The 21,168-nt window shown below is 30.0% G+C and overlaps 4 protein-coding genes across 5 annotated transcripts; 3 read left to right on the forward strand and 1 right to left on the reverse strand.

Moving 5' to 3' along the window:
• The first annotated feature begins 366 nt into the window (after window positions 1-366).
• Window positions 367-3,783, forward strand: LOC132945939 (17-beta-hydroxysteroid dehydrogenase 13-like). Its single transcript, XM_061015775.1, has 6 exons — window positions 367-549; window positions 1,009-1,341; window positions 1,771-1,900; window positions 2,108-2,225; window positions 2,323-2,436; window positions 3,670-3,783. Exons 1-6 carry the CDS (start codon window positions 367-369, stop codon window positions 3,770-3,772), a joined length of 981 nt encoding a protein of 326 aa, XP_060871758.1. The 3' UTR covers window positions 3,773-3,783.
• A 3,975-nt stretch (window positions 3,784-7,758) lies between these two features.
• Window positions 7,759-8,381, forward strand: LOC132945925 (large ribosomal subunit protein bL34m). The gene is made up of 2 exons (XM_061015752.1): window positions 7,759-7,962; window positions 8,037-8,381. Exons 1-2 carry the CDS (start codon window positions 7,928-7,930, stop codon window positions 8,269-8,271), a joined length of 270 nt encoding a protein of 89 aa, XP_060871735.1. The 5' UTR covers window positions 7,759-7,927; the 3' UTR covers window positions 8,272-8,381.
• Window positions 8,284-9,522, forward strand: LOC132945924 (uncharacterized). 2 transcript variants are annotated; one of them, XM_061015750.1, is made up of 4 exons: window positions 8,287-8,602; window positions 8,659-8,808; window positions 8,866-9,046; window positions 9,109-9,522. In XM_061015750.1, exons 1-4 carry the CDS (start codon window positions 8,432-8,434, stop codon window positions 9,438-9,440), a joined length of 834 nt encoding a protein of 277 aa, XP_060871733.1. In that variant the 5' UTR covers window positions 8,287-8,431; the 3' UTR covers window positions 9,441-9,522. The 2 variants fall into 2 exon arrangements, with proteins under 2 accessions (XP_060871734.1, XP_060871733.1); XM_061015751.1 differs by lacking the exon at window positions 8,659-8,808 and having other exon boundaries at window positions 8,284-8,602.
• Window positions 9,523-9,667: 145 nt separating this feature from the next.
• Window positions 9,668-19,538, reverse strand: LOC132945923 (zinc finger protein 14-like). Its single transcript, XM_061015749.1, has 8 exons — window positions 19,212-19,538; window positions 15,552-15,680; window positions 15,216-15,350; window positions 14,438-14,566; window positions 13,535-13,681; window positions 10,777-10,857; window positions 10,579-10,708; window positions 9,668-10,462 (listed from the first exon to the last, which is right to left on the reverse strand). Exons 2-8 carry the CDS (start codon window positions 15,678-15,680, stop codon window positions 9,753-9,755), a joined length of 1,461 nt encoding a protein of 486 aa, XP_060871732.1. The 5' UTR covers window positions 19,212-19,538; the 3' UTR covers window positions 9,668-9,752.
• Between the last annotated feature and the right edge of the window lie 1,630 nt (window positions 19,539-21,168).

Consider the following 21,168-nt stretch of genomic DNA (forward strand, 5'->3'; position numbering starts at 1 on the left):
TAAGTACTAACTAACCAAGCTTGGCATTAAACTATTAAAAGTAATATTTGTTTCCCAAGTATACAATATTAAAGTACTAATATAAAATAATATTACCATATTAACCTTCACGCCACTTCCATTAGTTATCTGTGAAATTAATTTGCATTTCGTTGTCTTATTCTTGTTGACATAAAATTCAATTGTAAATTACTCAGTGATTTTTGAATTAATGTGTCATTGAATCAAATGATCGATTGCGGCATCAAATAATTTTAAGTATTTGTTATTTCAGCTTTGTTCGGTTTAAATTACTTTAGTTCATTTTAAATATCTAGTAGATAGGTACCTACATTTGCTTAACTGAAAATATACAAATATTGAAATATGGCAATTGTAAGAAATAAGTCTCCCAAAAAATGTCAGTACAAACAAATCCCAGCCAATCCAATAAGATTAATATTTGAAATATTGTTGTGCGTTCTACTTATAATACCGGCTGTTCTATGGGCAACAATAAAACTATTTTATAAATCTCCACGAAAAAACATCAGTGGACAAGTTGTTTTGGTGAGTAATAAAAAAATCCAATTTCCATATGATACCTTTTTATTTCTAAATGTTTGTTTGTGTACCTATATTCATAATTTATTGTAGTTGTTTTTTTTCACGTGATTCCTATATATCAACTTAATTTTTATTGTCAAAATGACAAAATCTATGTTTGTTGATACAATATTTAGGTGGATATCGGATACGCTTTTATGTTGTGATATATACCTAATATAGATATTAATATTTTATTAATTATTATAACATTATTTCAATGTCAAAGCTTGACGAATTTAGAATTTACTCTATTTTACACTCATCGGTGCAGTGGGGCTAATTAATTTGTGTGCAATAATACAATAATTCAGCCCTACACGACGATCGTTCCCATCCCCTAAATGCGGCGCATCTGCACACGACGCGTATTAGAATCCTATATTATAGGTTAATACAAATCATTATAATCAACTTATATAGGTTACCGGGGCAGCTCGAGGTTTGGGCCGCGAGCTTTGCATGAGGTTCCACACGTTGGGCGCCAAAGTCGCTTGCGTTGACGTCGACGGCGAAGGGTGCGCCGAGACGGCAAAAGCGATCAATCGACTTGGCGGGATGGCCAAAAGTTACAAAGTCGACGTTACCGACCGGAAGCAAATCAGGGACATGCACGCGACGGTCGTGAAAGAACTGGGCCCCGTGGACATAGTGGTGAACAACGCGGGCATCGTGCTGGCCCATATGTACATCAATCCCGAATCGGATCAGCTCATCGAAGACCTGATCAACGTCAATATCCTGGGACAAATTTGGGTGAGCCCTTGCCTATAGTGAGCGACCTATATAACCCATGCGGGTTACTGCACAGGCGGCGCCATGACGATAGTACTCTATCACGCCGATGACAATACTATGGTATCGTGCTATTTCCGTCGATTTTACCTTTCATCACTTTTCAATTAACCAGTGCCATATCTGAAGATTTTAGAAAAACAAACTTTTAAGTCAGAAAATATATTTAATACGTCACTAGTTTGTACTAAGTCACAAAATTAGAGTTTACAACAGAGCTATTTTTAACTTTTCAATTTTTAATTCATAACTCGTATTTGAATTATTGTTTTCGATATCTGAACTGATTTCATTATAAAACACTCTACTTATATCGAATATTAAATTGAGTTCCCACTTCCCAATAGTGTCCACTAACGATTTTTAGATTGCAATAAAATATTGTTATAGATCAATAGGGAATTACTGCCCTCGATGTTAGAAAGAAATCACGGACAAATTGTCGCCATATCGTCCATGTCGTCGATGAGTGGATTGTCCGGAATATCTACTTACACGGCCACCAAATGGGCGACGAATGGTACGTAAATAATAGTAAATTATAAAACTAATATTAAATCAAACATATTATATTACTATGAAATTATTATTTTTTTTTTTGGTTTTATCACATAATATTATGACAGAATTGTTGATAGTACCTATTAGATTATTAGAATTATTACTATTATAAGTAATATATTTTAATATTTCAATATTTGTATAATATTATAATATATTTGTCTAGGTATGATGGAGAGTTTGCACAACGAACTGAGAGCATTGAAATCAGCCGTCGTGTCGACGACGGTGTGTCCGTATTTTATAGAGACAAATCCGGAAATATCTAAACATTTAGAGCTCAGGTAGGTACGTTAAATATTAAAGCATAATAGGTATGTACTTTAATAACAGAAATAATTGAACTTATACATTTATGAGTTATGACTAAATGTATTTTAGATTACCAGAAATGCCCACGTCTTTTGTTGGTGAAATCGTAATGAATGGTATACTAGAAAATCGAAGAATTTTTTCAGTTCCAAATCACTTCATATTTCCTGTTAAACTTGTAAGGTATGTGCATTTTTCAAGACTTATTACGTCTTACATTATAGTTAATAGGTATAACATATTTTAAACGGTGATAACAAATTTGTTCTTGAATTACTAATGCATATTTCAATTATTTATGTATTTAACCTAATAAATCGGTCAATTATCTGATAAATTCTAATATAGTTGAATTAGGTAAGTACATGGGTGGATAGGCCACCAGGAAACCGGGCATTTCCCGATGGGCCCCCCTTCGTATTTTGACAATGGAGCCCTTTTTGTGGTTAACGCAATGGCTCATTAATTTATATTAATATTATACAATTACAATAGAAATTTAAAATATTATATTATAATCTTATATCCATAAATCTATTACTATTCTGTGGTATTTTGCAAAAGATTTCTTATCGCCTATCGGCCAGCAACCGCCGCTCTGCCACCAACAACTATACAACGTGTTGGTGAAATATAATTTATACGCAAATACATATCGTAGTCTCCACTTTGCATGTACATATTTATGTTTACTTTATCCATTACACAAGTAGAATGTGAGAACGTACATTTTGTTCGTGTTTAGCAGGATAATGTAGACAATATAAATATCAATTTCGTTTTAGTAGTTTGGGCTTATTTAGTAATACTAATTCGGTATAGAAAAAGACATAAATATTGTTGTGGAATCGGTCTTAAATGATTTTGCAAAAACTCAAAGAAGAATAATTAAATTTTGTAAATATTAATTAAAATAAAATTGTGTACATTAATTTTTTTATATGATTGTGATTTTTTAAATTTAATTAAGCTTTTATCTTGCAACTTTAGAGCTGATAGTGATTATAACTCAAAATAATAATTCAATGATAATTTTGGATAATTTAAAGGTATGGGGACAAAACCTCAATTTATAATTTTTAGTTAAAAAATGGTATGGCTGAAGCCCCCCCCCCCCTTCCACTGATATTGAATTCCCTATTTGCGCCTGTGAATACAGTATTTCGGTATATGATTCAAATTTTAACTACAATTATTACAACATATTACTTATGGTTATTATTATAAATTTATAATACATTTATTGTTGGAATTTGTAATACAGATAACAGTTATTATCTTATAACTGTTATAACTTATAAGTAATAATGAATACTTTAACCATTACATTTAACCTTTAACACAATTCAAAGTATTTGGTAATAACTATAATAATTAATAGGTAATTGTTTCACTTTTAATTACATTTATTTTCAGGACATTACCTGATAACTTACAGTGGATAATCAACAGAGTATTCTATGTAAATATCATTGGATTCCCAAAAGATGTGGAATTGATGAACAGATATCGTCAGTAAAAATGTTGAAGAAAACAAACAAACCTAACCTAACCTAACCTAACCTAATGAAGATATTTATGCAATTGTGTTATCCGCCATAAGAAAAACGACTTATAGTCGCACTTGTATATAATTAAAATTTGCAATGAGCCTTGCAGCTTTTATCCAGTGGTGTCTTTTGAGTTTTTTTTAATGAGGTTCAAACATTTAAGCAGGCCAATTTTTTTCATCGCCGGGTCACTTTTACGTCATCATAGTAAATACATGTATTTGATGGATTTATGTATGGTGTATATATGGGGCTGAAGCCTCTTGAAGGGTTATCATTATATGTTTAATATTTTATTGAACTAAACAAGTTGGAAATTATAATATACATTTAATATTATACACATTATAATATGTTTTAACTTTTATGCAACGGCTGTCGAAACGTTTTTAAATTTAATGGCGGGCCGATAACTACAATAAGACGCAGAAAAAAATAGGTGTGCCAAAGTACACACTGTTATATCCCAAATGGAACCTATGATTTTTAATAATGCAGCATAATTATGATCATTGACGGTATTACGAATTACGATTACATAATATCAGATCATAGGTAACCAAGACCCCAATCAGCTGATCGAGTTTCGCTTCTATATTGTTCTATGATAATATTATATACATTAATTAATAATTCTTTTAGACATGTGTTAAATATAGTGGTGCAAGGAGAAAATGGCACACTAATTTGTACACATGTTGCCTGTTGGTATAGTATAGATAGACCGGGATGAAACTCCCCAGGTTTTTTATCTTATATATAGTTGCACTTCAGCAGAAGTTTAGCAATAAGCATTAAGCAATATAAAGTCATAACATGTAACAAAAAAAAATAATAATAATGTAAAAATAATATTACAACGATCGACCGTTTAAATTAAATAGTTTTTCATTCTAGTATTAGTAGTATTACTCATTATAAGTGATGTGAGTCTCGTAAATTTACCGTGTAAAATTTTATCACTGAGATAAAATTAACCATAAATTTACAAAAAAAAATATTTACCGTTTACATTTTTTTACCATTCAGAAATTCGATTACGAATAAAGATTTTTATAAAATGATAAAGACCGCTAAGTTAGAAGAATTATTGTGATTATTAATTATAATATTTCGTTAACTATTGCGTCACTGCAGCGATATGTGGTTACTAGTTAATATACTTTAATATGTAACGTTATCGCCTTATTTTATATTTTTATTGCCTTCTTTAGTCTTTACATAATATAGTGACAAAATTCAATAGGTACTTACCCACACTATACAAATCAAATTTTAATAAAAATTTAGCAGTAAAATTACTCGGTAAATTACCAACAAAATGTTTTACGTAAAATCCACATCACTACTTACTATACCAAGGAACTTATATTAATTTCCTGTTATACTCGTGTGATCCTTCAACACCTCGATATCAGATGTTTCATTTGAGGACTAAAAATAATTTGATTTACAGCTCAAAAGTAGAACATAACTATACCAACTAATATACAGCACAGGCCGTCGACAAATATAACTATTATACGTTTGATACGATCGTATCGATTTCTAAATGTATAAAATGTATAGGTAGTCATTAAATACTATGTCTACTTACTATATACCTACCTAGTAAAACTATAATAAGTTATAATAGCTTATTGAAGCAAAAAAAAAACGTAACAAAATAAATATATCTACACGAACGTGATCTACAAACAATGTGTAGGTGGTATAGGAAGGTACCTAACTGATGTACTAAGTATACCTAACCTGGTTCGATACGATAATACAATGAATTGAAGACATTTTCGTTGAGAGTGTTTAGACTTTTATAAATTGTGTCCATATTATTGTTTGTATTGAGGATATAATATTGTCATCACTTCAATACTTCCGTTACGAGTTTGATTATATTGTCTGAGAATTTATAGTGGTATAGAATATAGATACCACATACAAACTATAACTATATGAATATTCATATACAATTACCCACTATTAATATCTATCATAATATATGATATATAAATGTCAACAAAACAGATTAATGTGTATAGGTATCAGGACGTTAGGACGTAAAGTACCACTAAGATAGTAAGATACCTGGCAAAACGTAGACTTCAATGCGTGGCTGTAAATTTGAACTATGAAAATAGATAGATCTACTTCAAAACACTATTCTTCCATGTAGATGTTAGAAAACATTTTTATTTTTTAAATTAAGTTGTAGAAAAGAAAAATTGTATATACCGTATAATTTATTTATATAGTTATATCGTCGTACATATTTATTAATTTTTTATTTTTATTTATTCTTCAAGAAGATAATGGGCCTTACTGAACATGTTCAGTAAAACACTAAACAAAATAATAAGGTGTCAACAAAAATATTATGACTTTTTAGTTGTGGCATAGTGATAGACGATAGTGTACAGGTATTTAAAGACCTACTATTGTTTGTGAGTGCTGATACTAACATGGATAGTAATAACAACAAAATATAAATAAGTCATAGCATTGATTTATAATCAATGGTCATAGCTATAATGGATTGATTAAAAGAAAAACCAAAATATGTTATAACTTATAGCGTTATACCTATAATAGTTTAAGGCTCGTATTTGATCATCCATACCCACAGTGCTGAATGCTGATCACGATTTAAGACAGGTACCTATAGGTGGCTAGGCAGGCACTATCAGGGAAAATCTCGGTGGGCCGGTTGTGTGAGCGAACGAAAATAAATTCATGTTTGAAATACGATTGGTCACCTATAAGCTCGTAATAATTATAAACGTAATTTTGGTCCACTGAATATGTAAATGGCCGCTTAGAAGTCTCGATGGGCCGATCGTCGATACATACCAACCCGGGTACTATATTAAATCGTGGTGCTGAAGTAGAACGACTGATTTTTAGTTTCGTTCTATAACATTAAAGCGGTTTTCATGTAATAAAAATATAGGTACCTAACTCGTCAGACCACATGGTGCCGCCAATATAGGCGTCTTCGCCTCTCCTGTCCTTCTATTTTTTTTAATTTTATCTCATTAGTAATTTTCTTATTTTAATATTGTATACCTATAATATATACAGATAGTAAATAAACGTTAATTTGTAATAAAAAAAAACCTGTAAGAATAACTGAAAATATAAGATTTAGTATAAAGGAAATACAATTTGCATTCACCCCCAAATTTACAATCATTTTAGAGTAATCAAATTCAAATACAAGTGTTGCACTCCGGAAAATCAGAAAAAATAGCTAGGTAGGTACTGAATTATTAGAAGTCTGTGGTCTTTGTTCTACCAAAGTACCAAGCACAGTGGTGTGTTGAAAAACCCTACATAGTCTTGTTGGTGCAAAAAATATACTTCAGGTTATTGCATGTGGTTCTATTTCATATTTTATATAATATCAATATGAAGATTAATGACTACTGAATGTGTAATATATATAATATGTAGGGTACCTACTACCTAATGGCTTTTGGCTAACGGCTATACGAATATACGTCTATACATATATCTATGCCTAGACGCCTAAAGAAGGTAATAATCTAAGACCGTGGTAGGTGCTACCACGGGGCACAGAACAATTACTAAAAAATACCTGATACCATTGATTGTAAATAGTATTTATAATCAACGCTAATACCCACGGACTAAGATATAATATAGTTATACAATCGCCCGATTCGGCCAATTCACAGTGTTTCATACCCCTGCTAATACCTAATATCATATTATATTGTTCTATGCTAATACCGTACTATTACAATTTACAACTTATTTAATTTTATAAATATTATAGGTATAGCGCTATCTTGGTTATGAACTAGGTACTGTCCTCGATAAATGATTACTGATGTAGATGATATTATAATGGTGCCTAAAGACATATTATTGTGTTTACTGTGCTTACATTATTATCACTAGCTTATCATTAAGACGGTAACAATCAGTTTATCTTTTATCAATAAGTTTCCACACAATCCGCATACAATTTCTTGCTTACAATTAATGTGTAGGTCGATCGTCGGAACCGGCTCAATTTTTTCAATATAAATCGGCTAAACAAGTAAGCTTTATTCAGATTATAACTCATCAATTCCCCATACATCCTTTGGAAATCATTCAGAATGTTTCTAGGTCAAATTCTACGTAGCACTTTCCAGTAAGTTGTAATCAATCAAACTGTATTTATACCACTCATCTGTATTTTTATTTTACGATTATTATTCATCCTAGAAAAGTTGTCGGAGTCACTCCTCATGGGACTACACCAACCAGTTTTTTAACACCGTCAGCATTAAACTCGTGGTCTATTGACTTTGTTCGCACGAAAACACGTCATCATTTCCCTCGACCCAATGAAGCAAAACGTATTAAAAAACATGGTTGGTGGACAAGGATGGCGACAAAAGAGGGACGCAGAGTACTGCAGCGCAGAATACTCAAAGGACGATATGTCCTCAGTCATTAATTTTATTTTTGTTACTCATGTTAAAATAATTTACAGTTAGTTTTTGGCAATTATGTGCTCATCATGTTTTTTAGACTAAAATAAAATTTTAAAAAAAGAATAATAACCAATTGCTCGTAGAGTCATTTATTTGTACTTAAAATATCTAGAATGTTGTAATATGCCTTTATTATTTATCATTTTTATGTTAGTGATATTGAAATCTTTTGGATGTCGTCCATTGTGCTTGATGCGCTGTTTTAGTGAAGCAATTGAAGTTAGTAAAATTAAACGAAAACATAGTCGAAATGTCAATTATTACATGCCTTTACTTTCAGAAGTGAGGCGAGAGGTAATTTTAATAAACTGTATTTCTATTATTGCATCTAATTAGATAACTATTTTTAGTCTATTAAAAAAATTGTTTCTTTACAAATGTCTGGTCGATATTTGAGTTGTACCACTATACTCAGAGATGGTAACATTCTTAAAGATTGGAAAATACTTTACATGCCAGAAGAGATGAACAAATTTAATTTAGATGATGTCTATAATTCTGTAAGCAATATTTTATGTATTAATATTATTTCTATTATATAAATTGTTTATACTCAGGTTGCGGCACTCATGAAAAATTTACCTGAAAGTGATATTTACCTAATTGAGAACTATGTGAAGATGCCAAACAATGTGAATGTTGCTGGTGCCAATTTATTTTACGTTAAACTACAAACACTTGCTATGCTAATTGCTCTTATAAACAGCGGCCAAGCTGTATATACTCCAGATAATACTCGTAAATATTTACCAATAGATATTATTCTACAACAATGTTTCACAATTTTTTTAATATTTTAGAAGAATCTATGAACAAAGTGGTTTTAATGAAAGCGCGTTTGCACGCCAGACTATTTCGAATTATTGTTGGTACAGAAATCATTTCATCGCAAGATATAACTGAAATGATGCTAAAAGGCATCTTCCCTGAATATATTACACCTGTTGTACCAGCAATCGATGCTATTTTAACTTATAGATCAGTTAAAGAACCAATTATAAAAGAACTTATGTCCAATGGCCTAATGTTAGCCATGGCTTTTGTTGATCTGGTACTGAATTCAAATCCAAAAAGTATGCAAGCACTTAATGAAAGTTCTAAGAGAAAATTAAAAACCACAAAAAAGTTATAATTTTAATTCATTTTAATGAAAATATAAACACATATTTGACTAGAAATTTCATTTTTAAATAAACAATGATCTTAAAAAAGTATACATCTAAATTTTTAGTTTATTCAGTCTATTCAGATAAATAAATTATGTATATATGAAAGGTATTAAAATTAATTGAATTGCTAGTGTAATAATTAATATATGATAAAAAGAACATTAATTATCTAGAGTAAAAATAAAAATATTAGTAAATGTACATTATTAAAAATATATGAGAATATTAATTGTAACCAATAATTTGATTATTTTAAATATTGAGTAATTAAATTTTTAAAACAAATTTAGTCTGATATTGTTTATAGCATAATCCTCCTCATGTTTCTTCTTTATATGACGATTTAAATCGTTTTTCTGTTGATAATTTTTATGACATATCAAACAGTTGTAGGGCTTTTCCCCTGTGTGTACTCTCATGTGTATACGAACCTTTTCTGGCCGGCTAAACTTACGCAGACAGACTTCACAGCTGTATTTTTTTTCGTAGTGTACAACTTCATGTTGGCGTAATGTTGACAAGCATTTAAACGAAGAACCACAGTTCATACACTGGTAAGGTCTTTCCCCGGTATGTTGACGCTGATGTACACTCAACTGAGACTTGTTTGGCAATTGTTTACCGCATGTCTCACATATTAAGCATGTAAAATGAATACGCTCATGGATTTGTCTTGATGCTTCATGTATAAAAATCTTATTACAATATTTACAGTTAAAAGATGTAGATTTATCAGATAGGTTGTAAATAAGTGCCCACTCTTTGGAATGTGGTATGTCATGTGTCTTAATGTGGAGTATAAGACTTGCCAAACTGTTGAAGCTGATCAAACATAAATCACATGGATAGTAAGGGTGTTCAGCTTTAAAATGTAATTTTACATGATTTTCAAATTCCAATAAATTGGAACAGCGACGAAAACAATGATGACAATCCAAGTCTTTCAAGTTATGGTTCAACAGAATATGGCGTCTCAATTCTGTACCTATATAATAAAAACAAATAATTTTACAATAATTAGTTGTATTATATTAGTAGTAGTAGGTTATAAAATACTATAAAACTGTAATAGGGAAAAACTCTTATTATAATAATGCTCACCACAGGTAAAAATATTTGTACAACGTAAACATTGTATTTGATTTGTACTTCTAAAAGTCGTATGTATAATATTTTCAGTATCATGTTCCTTCATAATATTGCCAAACTCATTTTCTTTATTGTTATTTTCCTAAGAAAATATATTATTAGTTGAATGATACTTAAATATATTAATGTTTTAACAGTTAAGGGTCTCACTTGGATTATTACTTCATTAATATCAAATTCGATAAAATTGTCTTGAAAGGTTTCAGCGATTTCTAACGAGGCATTTTCGACCTATACATACATATATGTTGTAAAATAAATAATTAGAATATACCTACTACTTACGTAATAGTTTTAAAGAATATTATTATTTATTTTTCGATTAACTGTGTACTAAATGTTTATGTTATATTGAAACAAATGCAAATAATATCTATCTATATAAACTAAAATAATTATAGCAATGGCGTCATTTTTCAGGGGGTGGTAGCGCGGCAATGTGGCCATTTGCCCATATCTGATTTTAAAAGACAATGTGACAACAACTAATCTCATTTGCTAAAAGTTGTTCAATTTTCGACTGTTGGTGAAAAATCGTTCTTAATTTTATAATTTTGACTATGAAGTTATTGTCCAAATTATGATTACTAGTTGGAATATATAAGCAAGTGGGGTATGTAGGTATACTACTATATCAGATGATCCATTTAAGAGTACACGCGTTATTTCGAACATTTTTAACTTTATTTAAAATATTATTTTTATATAATTTGATGTCATTACTTGAAAAAATTAATATTTAAGTTAAAAAGTTGAATTTTTCCGAAATAATTAGTGTAGACACCTAAATGAATAAGACATGACATGAATCCTATGATTCCTATGTACCTAATTAGTAGTTTGTGTGTGTTGTCTACTTGTGTGAAAGAACATATTATTTTATTATGTTTAATTAAGTGTTTAAGTGCGACCTATAATCGATTATTCGTATCGGTCAAACGAAAAGACGTGGACGCACCCCGTAATAGTCAAATATAGCAAATTGATTTTTGAAATTGTAAAATCGGTCTATATAGATCAAACAAAGACGTAAGTGATGATGCTTCGTTGCTTCCCTTACCCCACCAAGCCACCAAGACCAATTGATTTGAAAATTATCTGATAATTTTTCAAATCACAATTTTTAAATTGTCAGGACAACATTAACTAACTTTAATTTTGTCAATACTTTAGGTTTTTTCAGCTAAAGTTGATGGCAGTAGCGAGGCCCAGTTCTCATTTAGCATCGTTATTCGTTAGTATTTAGTTTTAATATTAGAGTGAGTTTTAAATTTAACTATTATTAAACTTAAGAGGACGCCACCAGATAATGTTCTTACCATCAAGTTTCATAATAGGTCGATTCACTCTAATTTTTAAACTAACACAGCTAAACGTTATCTGCTGAGCGTATATTTGCTATGTGTCTATGTTACACCCTTGTAAGACGGAGACCACAATAATGTCCGTGTGGCCTCCTCTTAATGGTAACAACATATTCTTGTGTTTGTTGGAAGTGTTTTACGATATTTAATCTTATATATATCAAAATCTCGTGTCACAATGTTTGTCCGGGATAAACTCCGAAACTACTGGACCGATCTTCATGAATTTTTTTTCACTGTGTGTAATTTGGTCCAACTTGAAAGATAAGCTAATTTAAAAAGGGAGAGGACCAAACCCGGGAGGTGCTCAAACGGAGATTTTGAGATTTCCGATGGAAATTTTTGTTTATAAATGGTTGCCGTGGGTTTTTTAAGCTATTATAATAATAATAATTTTAAAAAAAAACTATTTCTTTACTTTTTAAATATAAATTATAATATAATACCTAACTATTAAAACGTGAAATGAAAATGTCTGTAAATACTCTGGAATTACTTATCAGATCTTCTTGATTTTTTTTTAAACGTAAGAGTATTTCACGGAGAAAGTTTATATGAAAGACAATTTTAGGAAAATCCACTGGTGTATAATATATTATTGGTTGCTATTGGTTAATCGTGCATGTTTGTTGATTTGTATTATCTTTTGTCAATATACATATATATAAAGATCTGATAAGTAGTTCCAGAGTTTAGTCTGTATAGTTATAGTCTGTGTATTTATATAGTTAGATAAATATATTATACACACGAGATTTTTATATATATAAGATATAAATTAATGTTTGTGGGTAGATTAGACCTCTGGGAAGAAAATAGGTTAATTTACAAAAGGTTAAATTTGTTTTTTTTTTATTCATCGGATTTTAGTACGGTTAGGTTAGGATAGGATTTTGTATAAATTGATTATATATTAATCCACTGTAGGTGGAATTAAGTAAAAACGACAAACTTAGTATAACTTTGATAGTTTAGAGCTAAATCATACACTTACGTACAAACAGCACAGGGTTCCTGATCTACCGCAGGTTAGGTTGCCTACCTGATAATGTACTGATGCGAATCAGAAATTTTGTTCCGGGCAATAGAAAGTTAAATCAAAATAAAATATAAGAATGTAAAATATTACAAATTAAAAATACTCATAACTCGTTTCAAAATTAAAATAACGAAAAACCACAGAATACGTTGTTACCTATTGTTTGATAATACTATAATAGGTAAATTCACACTCAAATTAAAACTAACAAAGCTAAATGAGAATTGCTATTTTACGCACTCGGAAGACGGTGACAATACATGCGGGTTATTTATTATTTGCATATGACATATTCGACTTTAGATAACGTGGGAAATGTTATAGATAAAGTTAGTAAAATTAAAACAAATAAATAAATATGATACTTAAGATAACTAGTCAACTATTTAAAAACAAGTAATAAAATATATAAAATGTTAGTACGGTAGGTTATAGTAGGTATAGTAATATACATGCGGGTGAAACATCCTCATAACTTATAAGTTAGAATATAATAACTTCTTACTGTCATATTATCCTGTGGTACGTTTCCAACAATCATCGACATTAGTTGTGTAGTGTTATGACAATATTCAATGACAGGGTACACATCTTCCACTTGATTAAAACAATTTTGACAAATTTTCAGTGATAGCTGATCAGCAGGGGACACCTAAAAATAAATATGCAACAGAGTATAAGGTCTATGATATGCAGTCACATATTCCCATCAGGGGCGTAATCAAGGGGGGGGGGGGGTGACGGGAATAGATCAGAGCCTTCATAATACATTATATATACAAGAAAATTAGAGTTTCTTTTATAAACCGTACAAAATAAAAACTATGTAAGTACATTATATTATATTACAAACAAAATAATAATAATATATTAATATTATTATAATATTGTATAGGTACTAAATTGTGTAGAATTTTAAAGAAAAATGTAATAATTGTGTGTACCTACATATTAGTTTTAGAATTTTTGATGAAATAGTATTCCCAGCTACCACTGACCACTGTACTTGAAAATGTAGTATTTATTATTTAGTATTTTGTATGTAAGAAGTCTATCCCCTCCCCCCTCCCTTCCCCCAGTAACGGATCCAGAAGTCACCCAAGGGGCATCGTATCATTCGTATCCGCTACTGATCCCCCCTAAGGCAAATTCCTAATTACGCTATTGAACCACATAACTTAAAGTCAGAAATATGACTACCCTAGAAACGAGATTATTGGTATCAGTTTTTAACTAAACTAACATAGATATTAGGGTAAAAATGTTCATCAAATTAATGTATATATATAATATTATAATATAGATTATAAATAGGTACCTATAATAAATTAATAACAAGAAAAATAGTAACACCGATAGTATACAATGGTATATAAATGTATATTATTTTAAGTTAGGATAAAATTACTTTAAGCGTTAAAAATGAGTTCATCTTATCAGCTAAGTTCGGCGAATTTTCATTAAATTGATTATAAATTTGCAACAATCCAGGATTTCCACAGATACGACAAAGTTTCAGCATCCTTTCTTGAAAAGTCTGTACACAATTAGTGAATACAAAAATGCATTGAATATTATTAAAACTACGTATAATAATTGTTTTTTTTATTTTTATTGTAATAGATAAGCCGCAAGGTCACCCACAGGGGGGACCACTCCCCCCTAGCTTTCCTGCTACAATTATATCCAAAATAAATATCCAAAAACCCCAAAATCCCAAAAACCATTTTTGGTACAAAGATGTATTGATATTTATAGACAGTAGATATACTTCGTTATAATTTGTGGCAATTTGTGTTTAATTAGTTACTATAAGTGTTAAATGTTTGAAGCCGGAGCGAAAGTGATGCTAACGCGGTTCTCGCTCCGGTCCTCGTACCACGTAAAAAAAAAGTGTAAAATGTAATACTATATTATACAATTACCTTTAAAGTTTAAATATTTTTTTTTAAATACACATAATACATTATAAAAGTGTTTGATTATTAATAAAAATTAAGGCTACCCCCCCCCCCTGAATTTTCACCTGCGGGCGCCCTTGAGCTGAGTTATAATAATTATATAGTTATTAGTTATTAGTTTATTACCTACTTGTTAATAATAAAAAAATTAATCTATCTATATTATATATTTATATTTAACTATGGACTATAGTTTAATCATTGCTGTTATGGCTTATCTCTTACACTATCTTTTTTTTCTAGTAGTTTGATCATCAACTCGTTGGTATGAATAGCTATTCCCACTATTTGATTCATTGTAGTTATTTGATTGACACAAGCATCACAAGCCATTATTGAAAGCCGGTCGTTAAGTGCTATCTTCAATTCAAATTAAAAAATTAAAAAATTATTATTACTACTATAATCCTTAAAATCTTAAATAGGTATTATATTAAAACCGTTTATTTATAATACATTAATATATATTAATATATTTAATTATATCATAATAACAGTACAATAAAATGTCTTTTGAATAATAATATAGGTATTAAATATTTAATATGTACAAGTACGTACATGTATTGGCAATAGTGTATTTATCTTTTCAGATAAATCTAATGACTGTCCTAATGATCCAAATATATTTATGGAACCAACATCACCACATATTCGACAAAGTTTTCGAATCTTATCATTGGCTGACATCTATAAATTCAATAATTTTAGCATTGTACATTTTCACATTACCACTCATTTTCTCGAAAAGTATAATTTTTTTTACATAATTTCGCTCCATAACAATAATAGTAATATTTTATTTACGAAATAATATTCCAATTTACAATAATATATTAATGACAGTAGGTAGGTGAAATTATATGTGTATTGAATTGTAAAAAAACATAATAAAAATTATAATTATATTATAATATATCATAATTGCATATATTATATACAGAATTTAGCAAAAGTCGACTCCTCAATTTAATAATAATAAGCAGTTTTTCGGGAACCAACTTATGCCGCTCTCTGTATACATATATATATTATAATATACAATATTTACCATTTATAATAATATTTTTAGTTATAACTTATAATAGTAGATAATGTGTAGTTGGGGCATTGATTCTTACTCTAGGAAATTGTCAAATATTTTGATACTGGTATGTTGTATTCCCGCCCGGAAAATAACCAAGTGTGAAAACTTTATAGCCAATATACTCAGGTTTGTGATTTTTAAAAATGTTTTAAAAAATGAATATAGCAAGCTGTGACGTAATTTGATCATGTTTTTGGGGTGATGGAATGACATTTTTATACATACCTCCGTCCCTCCACCCCTTGTGTGTATTATAATTTATAAGTGTCTTTAAGTCCTGCAGGGCCGTCCCGAACAATTCATGGGTTGGGGAGAAGACCTATCAATTTACCAACACAACATTTTTTTTCTCGCTTTACATCTAATTTTATTTCGAGTGACGACAAAAATATTAACAAGTAATCATACTTTTACAGTTTTACAGCTCCCATGAATCACGATGCATTTTCCCAAATAGAAAATTTTGAAATAAATGAAAAATATTTTGAAAATTGTAAGGTGTATAGAAATTAATGCAAATATAAACATTCGGTTAAAATTTCATGTATCTATGGTTATTTTTAAAGACCACCAAAAAACTAAATCGTTTTTGTTAAAAACTGGTTTTGCATATAAAAAAAACAGTTTTCCATTAATTTATTTTTAGTTTTTCTTGAAGCTTTTGAAAACAACTGGCAATTTTGTTTTCTTTGACGCCACAAAATACCAACTAGCTTCACTTTCCTACTAGAAAAGATGCAGAAGTAGAAAATCGAAGCATTTTTACTGCCCCTTGTGAAGATACACAAACAAAAAAAAAGGTGGGTAAGTGGATGTCGCTCTGCTGTACAGTAGGTGACAAGTGGGTCACTGTAATGGATGATGTTAAATTTGAATTCAATAATATAATATCATTGTATAAGAAAAACGATTCTGAGTAAAAACGGTCAGTCAGTCTATGATATTACCAAGTATATTTGATGATATTATTGTGAATAAAGTAATTTATATATAACCTATTTACGTGGAACCTTGTTTTAAATTTTCAAACCTTAGCTATAAAAGTTGAACATTTTATAAATTTTCAATTACAAAATAATTATTAAATTTTAAATTTGATAAATTTTGTCAAAATTCGAACTTTAAATGCTTTTAAAAACAAATTGTGCCTATGTATTTTTAATATTTTTCAACTGCTATTGTAAGATTATATCAGGAGCCTTGCATTAAATTTTCACGCATTTTTACCCAACAAATAACATTTTATTGATATTTATAGAAAAAAAAACTAAAAAAATTGAAAACTGACTATGTCCGTAAACAGCTCAAAAAGAGTCAAATTATTTTATAAATTTTATCGTGTCTAGAAAATGCTAATCTAAACATTCAGTGAAATTTTTAAGTATCCACAGTCATTCGTTTTTTAAGTACAACAAAATAAGAATATCGTTACATGAGAAATCGAGTGAATATCAAATGTTGTAAAAATATGAATTTCAAACGCTCATAAAAATTTAATTTGCCTTTCTTGTTAACATATTTTTTTTGATAAAGGTAGACAAACTTATGGATAATCTTGTATTATATTTTCAAGTCTTACATTTAAAAAGAACATTTTTTTATGAATTTTTAACTCAAAATAATATTCAAATTTTCGTAATTTTTACGTATTTTGTCAATATTTGAACTTTAATGCTTATAAAAAAAATTGTGAATATGGATTTTTAATTTTTTTCATCTGCTTTTGAAACAATAACCTAAGGAGCCTTCTATTAAATTTTCAAGCTTTTTTAACCAACAAATAAAATTTTATTGATTTTTAAAGAAAAAAAAACTAAAAAAAATGGAAACTGAAAATGTCCGTAAACAGCTCAAAATAAATCAAAATGTTATGATGTATAGAAACTGCTAATATAAACATTCAGTCATGTACCTGCGGTTATTTGTTTTAGAGTTACACTAAAACCCAAAATCGAATTTCTCAAAAACAGTATTAAAATTCCTGTTTTTCCTTAATTTTTTTTTTGTTTTTCACGTCGCTTTTGAAAACTACTGGGAAATATTTACTTTTTACCCCCCCCCCCCCCAAGTACCAACTAGATTCACTTTCCTATCAGAAAAGTTACTGTTGTAGAAAATCCACGCATTTTTACTTTCCTAAAAGGTGATGACAGACACAAAAAAAAAAAACACACACATCATTATAAAATCAATACATTCATCGTTTAGCTCAGAATCTAAAAATACACATCATTGTAAAACCAATTCGTTCTTCGCTCCGCTCAAATTCTAATATTTACAATACCGATAAAAAGTATCAACAGACTACGGGTACAGTCGCGCTTCACGATGGCAATTTGTCAACACATTGATTGACGATTGTAGATAAACTCGTCTATTTTTAGTATTCGATGTAGTCTTATAAATACAAATAAAAGCTATAAATATAAATATATACAAATATTTTTTGACTAATAAAAATACTTACTATAAAAAACTGACGATGCCGAAAACTCGACCAAATGTCAAATTTATAGACTAAATATTAAAAAATGTGTCAGGGGGAGGTAGACAATGGACGGCCCTGCCCCTCTAAACATTGTGGTAATAAAATAATATTATGTATAATATGCCAATATTACGGAAACAAATAATTACATAATTTACGACGTTGCTGACGTGCTCAGTGGTTTATTTTTGTACCATAATACATTGCCCCCATACGAACATTATCAATCGTCTTCTTGAAAAATAAATAAAAATATTTGTTCAATAGTGTTAATTACGGAGTTATGTTCTATATGTGCAACTAGCATAGGATATTGGGCTTTTTTTAAATATTATTTCTATAAATTATACTACTGTAGTGTTAATTAAGTACATAAAAGTGGTGTGAGTCTTAAAAAAAAGAGATTTAGTTAAGAGACTATGAGAGGGGGGATACGACACCTAAATCCTCCAGGTAATTATGCCACTTGCAGCCAGTTAAATGGATCAACCATCAACCAGACATCCATTCATAGACTAAAATATTATAAATAATACCATCAAAGTAAAATGATAAAACGTAATAAATTATTACGTCAACGGAAAACTCATATTATACAGTTCATCAGTAAATTATACAACCCGATCGATACGGAATATATACTTACGGTTGTCTTTGAGAAAATGTTGACGGACGTTCTAAATTATTATTTTAATGTCGTATTCGTCGAATTATAACGTGGTGAAACGTCGTTAGCGAATTATTAATGCCGAAAATCTGCAAGACGTTCATCCAATATCTGCGTAACGTTTATGAACGATTTTCGTCAGCTGCTCACTGTCATAAAAGCGAAAAGAAAGAAATAAACCCGTCGGAGGACGGATAATTCAAATGGGCCATGGCGAAAATGATAAATAGTAAATAACTTGGTAGTGGGTGACTGGACGTGTGTCAGCAATATTTTACATTTTGATTCAGTAGTGACACGCATGGAATAAAAAGTTATTGAGCCAAAGCATTTCCGAAAATAAGAATATTATTATTTTCGACGCCCTTCGGTCTGCCGATGGAACCGTCCGAGTGTATGACTGCAAGTTATACTTATTACTGCTGCCAACGATTCAGTGTGACCACTGACTGCTGTCACGAGATAAAATGATAAAATTATTAGGGTCAACGATAACATACAGGTAGTCGCAGGTAAAAACTTTTTAAATATATTTTTATATTATATTATTATTATTATTCAGGGCACAGGGTATAATACTATAATAATAATTGTTATAATTATAATTATAGTCCGTGTTATTACCGTGGCATAAATTCACTTTAGCTACCCAGCACATTTTTGGAATTTTTTTCAAAATATACGTATTTCAACGAGTTAAGAACGATGGTGCAAAAAAAAATTGCGGAAACCATTATTTTAGAAGTTATAGCCATCCAAAGTTTGCGATCTTAGGTTTAATACGCATGCACGCAACACTATACTTAATGCCACGTGAATGGAGTCACTATAATATACATATACTTATGTGACTTTAACAGACTGGCCATAACAGCTTTGTTTAATTCCGAGGCCTACCCAAGGTGGTTTTACACAACAAATCAAAATTAAAATACGTACAAAAAAAATTTGAAATTAATTTTAGGCGCTTCACGTGGCATTAAAGTAGTGTGGCGCGCAGCGTATAAACGTAATAACGCAAACTTAGGATGGCTATAACTTCTAAAATAATGGTTTCTGTTTGTTCGTATGTTATACGATGTAATAAGTAGCGTATTTACTATTTAGTATTAGTATAATCAATAGGCATAATAATTATGTACCTATGTAATATGTTTGTATATAATAATAAATATTTAATTAAATTGCATTGGTGACAACTTAATGCCACGCTGATGATAAGATGGAGCCAGGTACAAACTACAAATACACAATTTACTGCCAGACTGCCTAACAATAATAATTTTACTTCAGTATAAGTCAAATACATTATACAACCACGACACCACACTACGCCCCCCCCCCCCTCCCCTGCGACTGGCAGTTTGTAGCCGATGATATTATATAAACAATATTGTTTATAAAATGTAAAATTAATAAATTATATCTTATATCGTGGTCTACGGGCTGTACGTACTGCTTACTGCGTGCTATTTTTGCTATTAAAATTGTAGTGTTGAATGTTACATTTTTATTGTGTTACTGTATGTTACGCATTAGCCATTATTTTAATTTATATAGGTAGGTAGTAGTTGTGAGTTGGGCTGTCGGAAGCAAGTCGCCAGGCGCCAACCGGTTATCGGTTATAATGGAAACTATGGCATCGATAGAATTTTAAAATGACACTCGTAAGTCGTTTACGCCGATATTGTCAAATTTTAGTTATACACCATATTTATTATGCTTACATTTTTGAAAAACATAACATTTGACACACATGGACACCCGTAGTTCGTTACCCCAGTAGTGGATTTGATTTATCTTCTAAGGGGCGGGGGAGGGGTGCGATATCCTTTTGGTCCAAACATTTTACTTTTAACTATTTATCCACTTAGTTCATTAGCTATGCACATCATACGGTATATAGGATTATTACGGCCGTAGTTTGTGGAACAAT

This window comes from Metopolophium dirhodum, chromosome 5, assembly GCF_019925205.1.
Source record: "Metopolophium dirhodum isolate CAU chromosome 5, ASM1992520v1, whole genome shotgun sequence".
Taxonomy (NCBI): domain Eukaryota; kingdom Metazoa; phylum Arthropoda; class Insecta; order Hemiptera; family Aphididae; genus Metopolophium; species Metopolophium dirhodum.

Coding starts and splice junctions, on each gene's coding strand:
- LOC132945939 (XM_061015775.1), top strand. CDS start 367: ATGGCAATTGTAAGAAATAAGTCTCCCAAAAAATGTCAGTACAAACAA. Junction 1,901..2,107: donor CACCAAATGGGCGACGAATG/GTACGTAAATAA, acceptor ATATTTGTCTAG/GTATGATGGAGAGTTTGCAC. Junction 2,226..2,322: donor TCTAAACATTTAGAGCTCAG/GTAGGTACGTTA, acceptor AATGTATTTTAG/ATTACCAGAAATGCCCACGT.
- LOC132945925 (XM_061015752.1), top strand. CDS start 7,928: ATGTTTCTAGGTCAAATTCTACGTAGCACTTTCCA. Junction 7,963..8,036: donor ATTCTACGTAGCACTTTCCA/GTAAGTTGTAAT, acceptor TATTCATCCTAG/AAAAGTTGTCGGAGTCACTC.
- LOC132945924 (XM_061015750.1), top strand. CDS start 8,432: ATGCCTTTATTATTTATCATTTTTATGTTAGTGATATTGAAATCTTTT. Junction 8,603..8,658: donor TTTCAGAAGTGAGGCGAGAG/GTAATTTTAATA, acceptor AACTATTTTTAG/TCTATTAAAAAAATTGTTTC. Junction 8,809..8,865: donor TAGATGATGTCTATAATTCT/GTAAGCAATATT, acceptor GTTTATACTCAG/GTTGCGGCACTCATGAAAAA.
- LOC132945923 (XM_061015749.1), bottom strand. CDS start 15,680: ATGTCAGCCAATGATAAGATTCGAAAACTTTGTCGAATATGTGGTGAT. Junction 14,567..15,215: donor TACTAGAAAAAAAAGATAGT/GTAAGAGATAAG, acceptor AATTGTGTACAG/ACTTTTCAAGAAAGGATGCT. Junction 10,858..13,534: donor TACCACAGGATAATATGACA/GTAAGAAGTTAT, acceptor ATGTATGTATAG/GTCGAAAATGCCTCGTTAGA.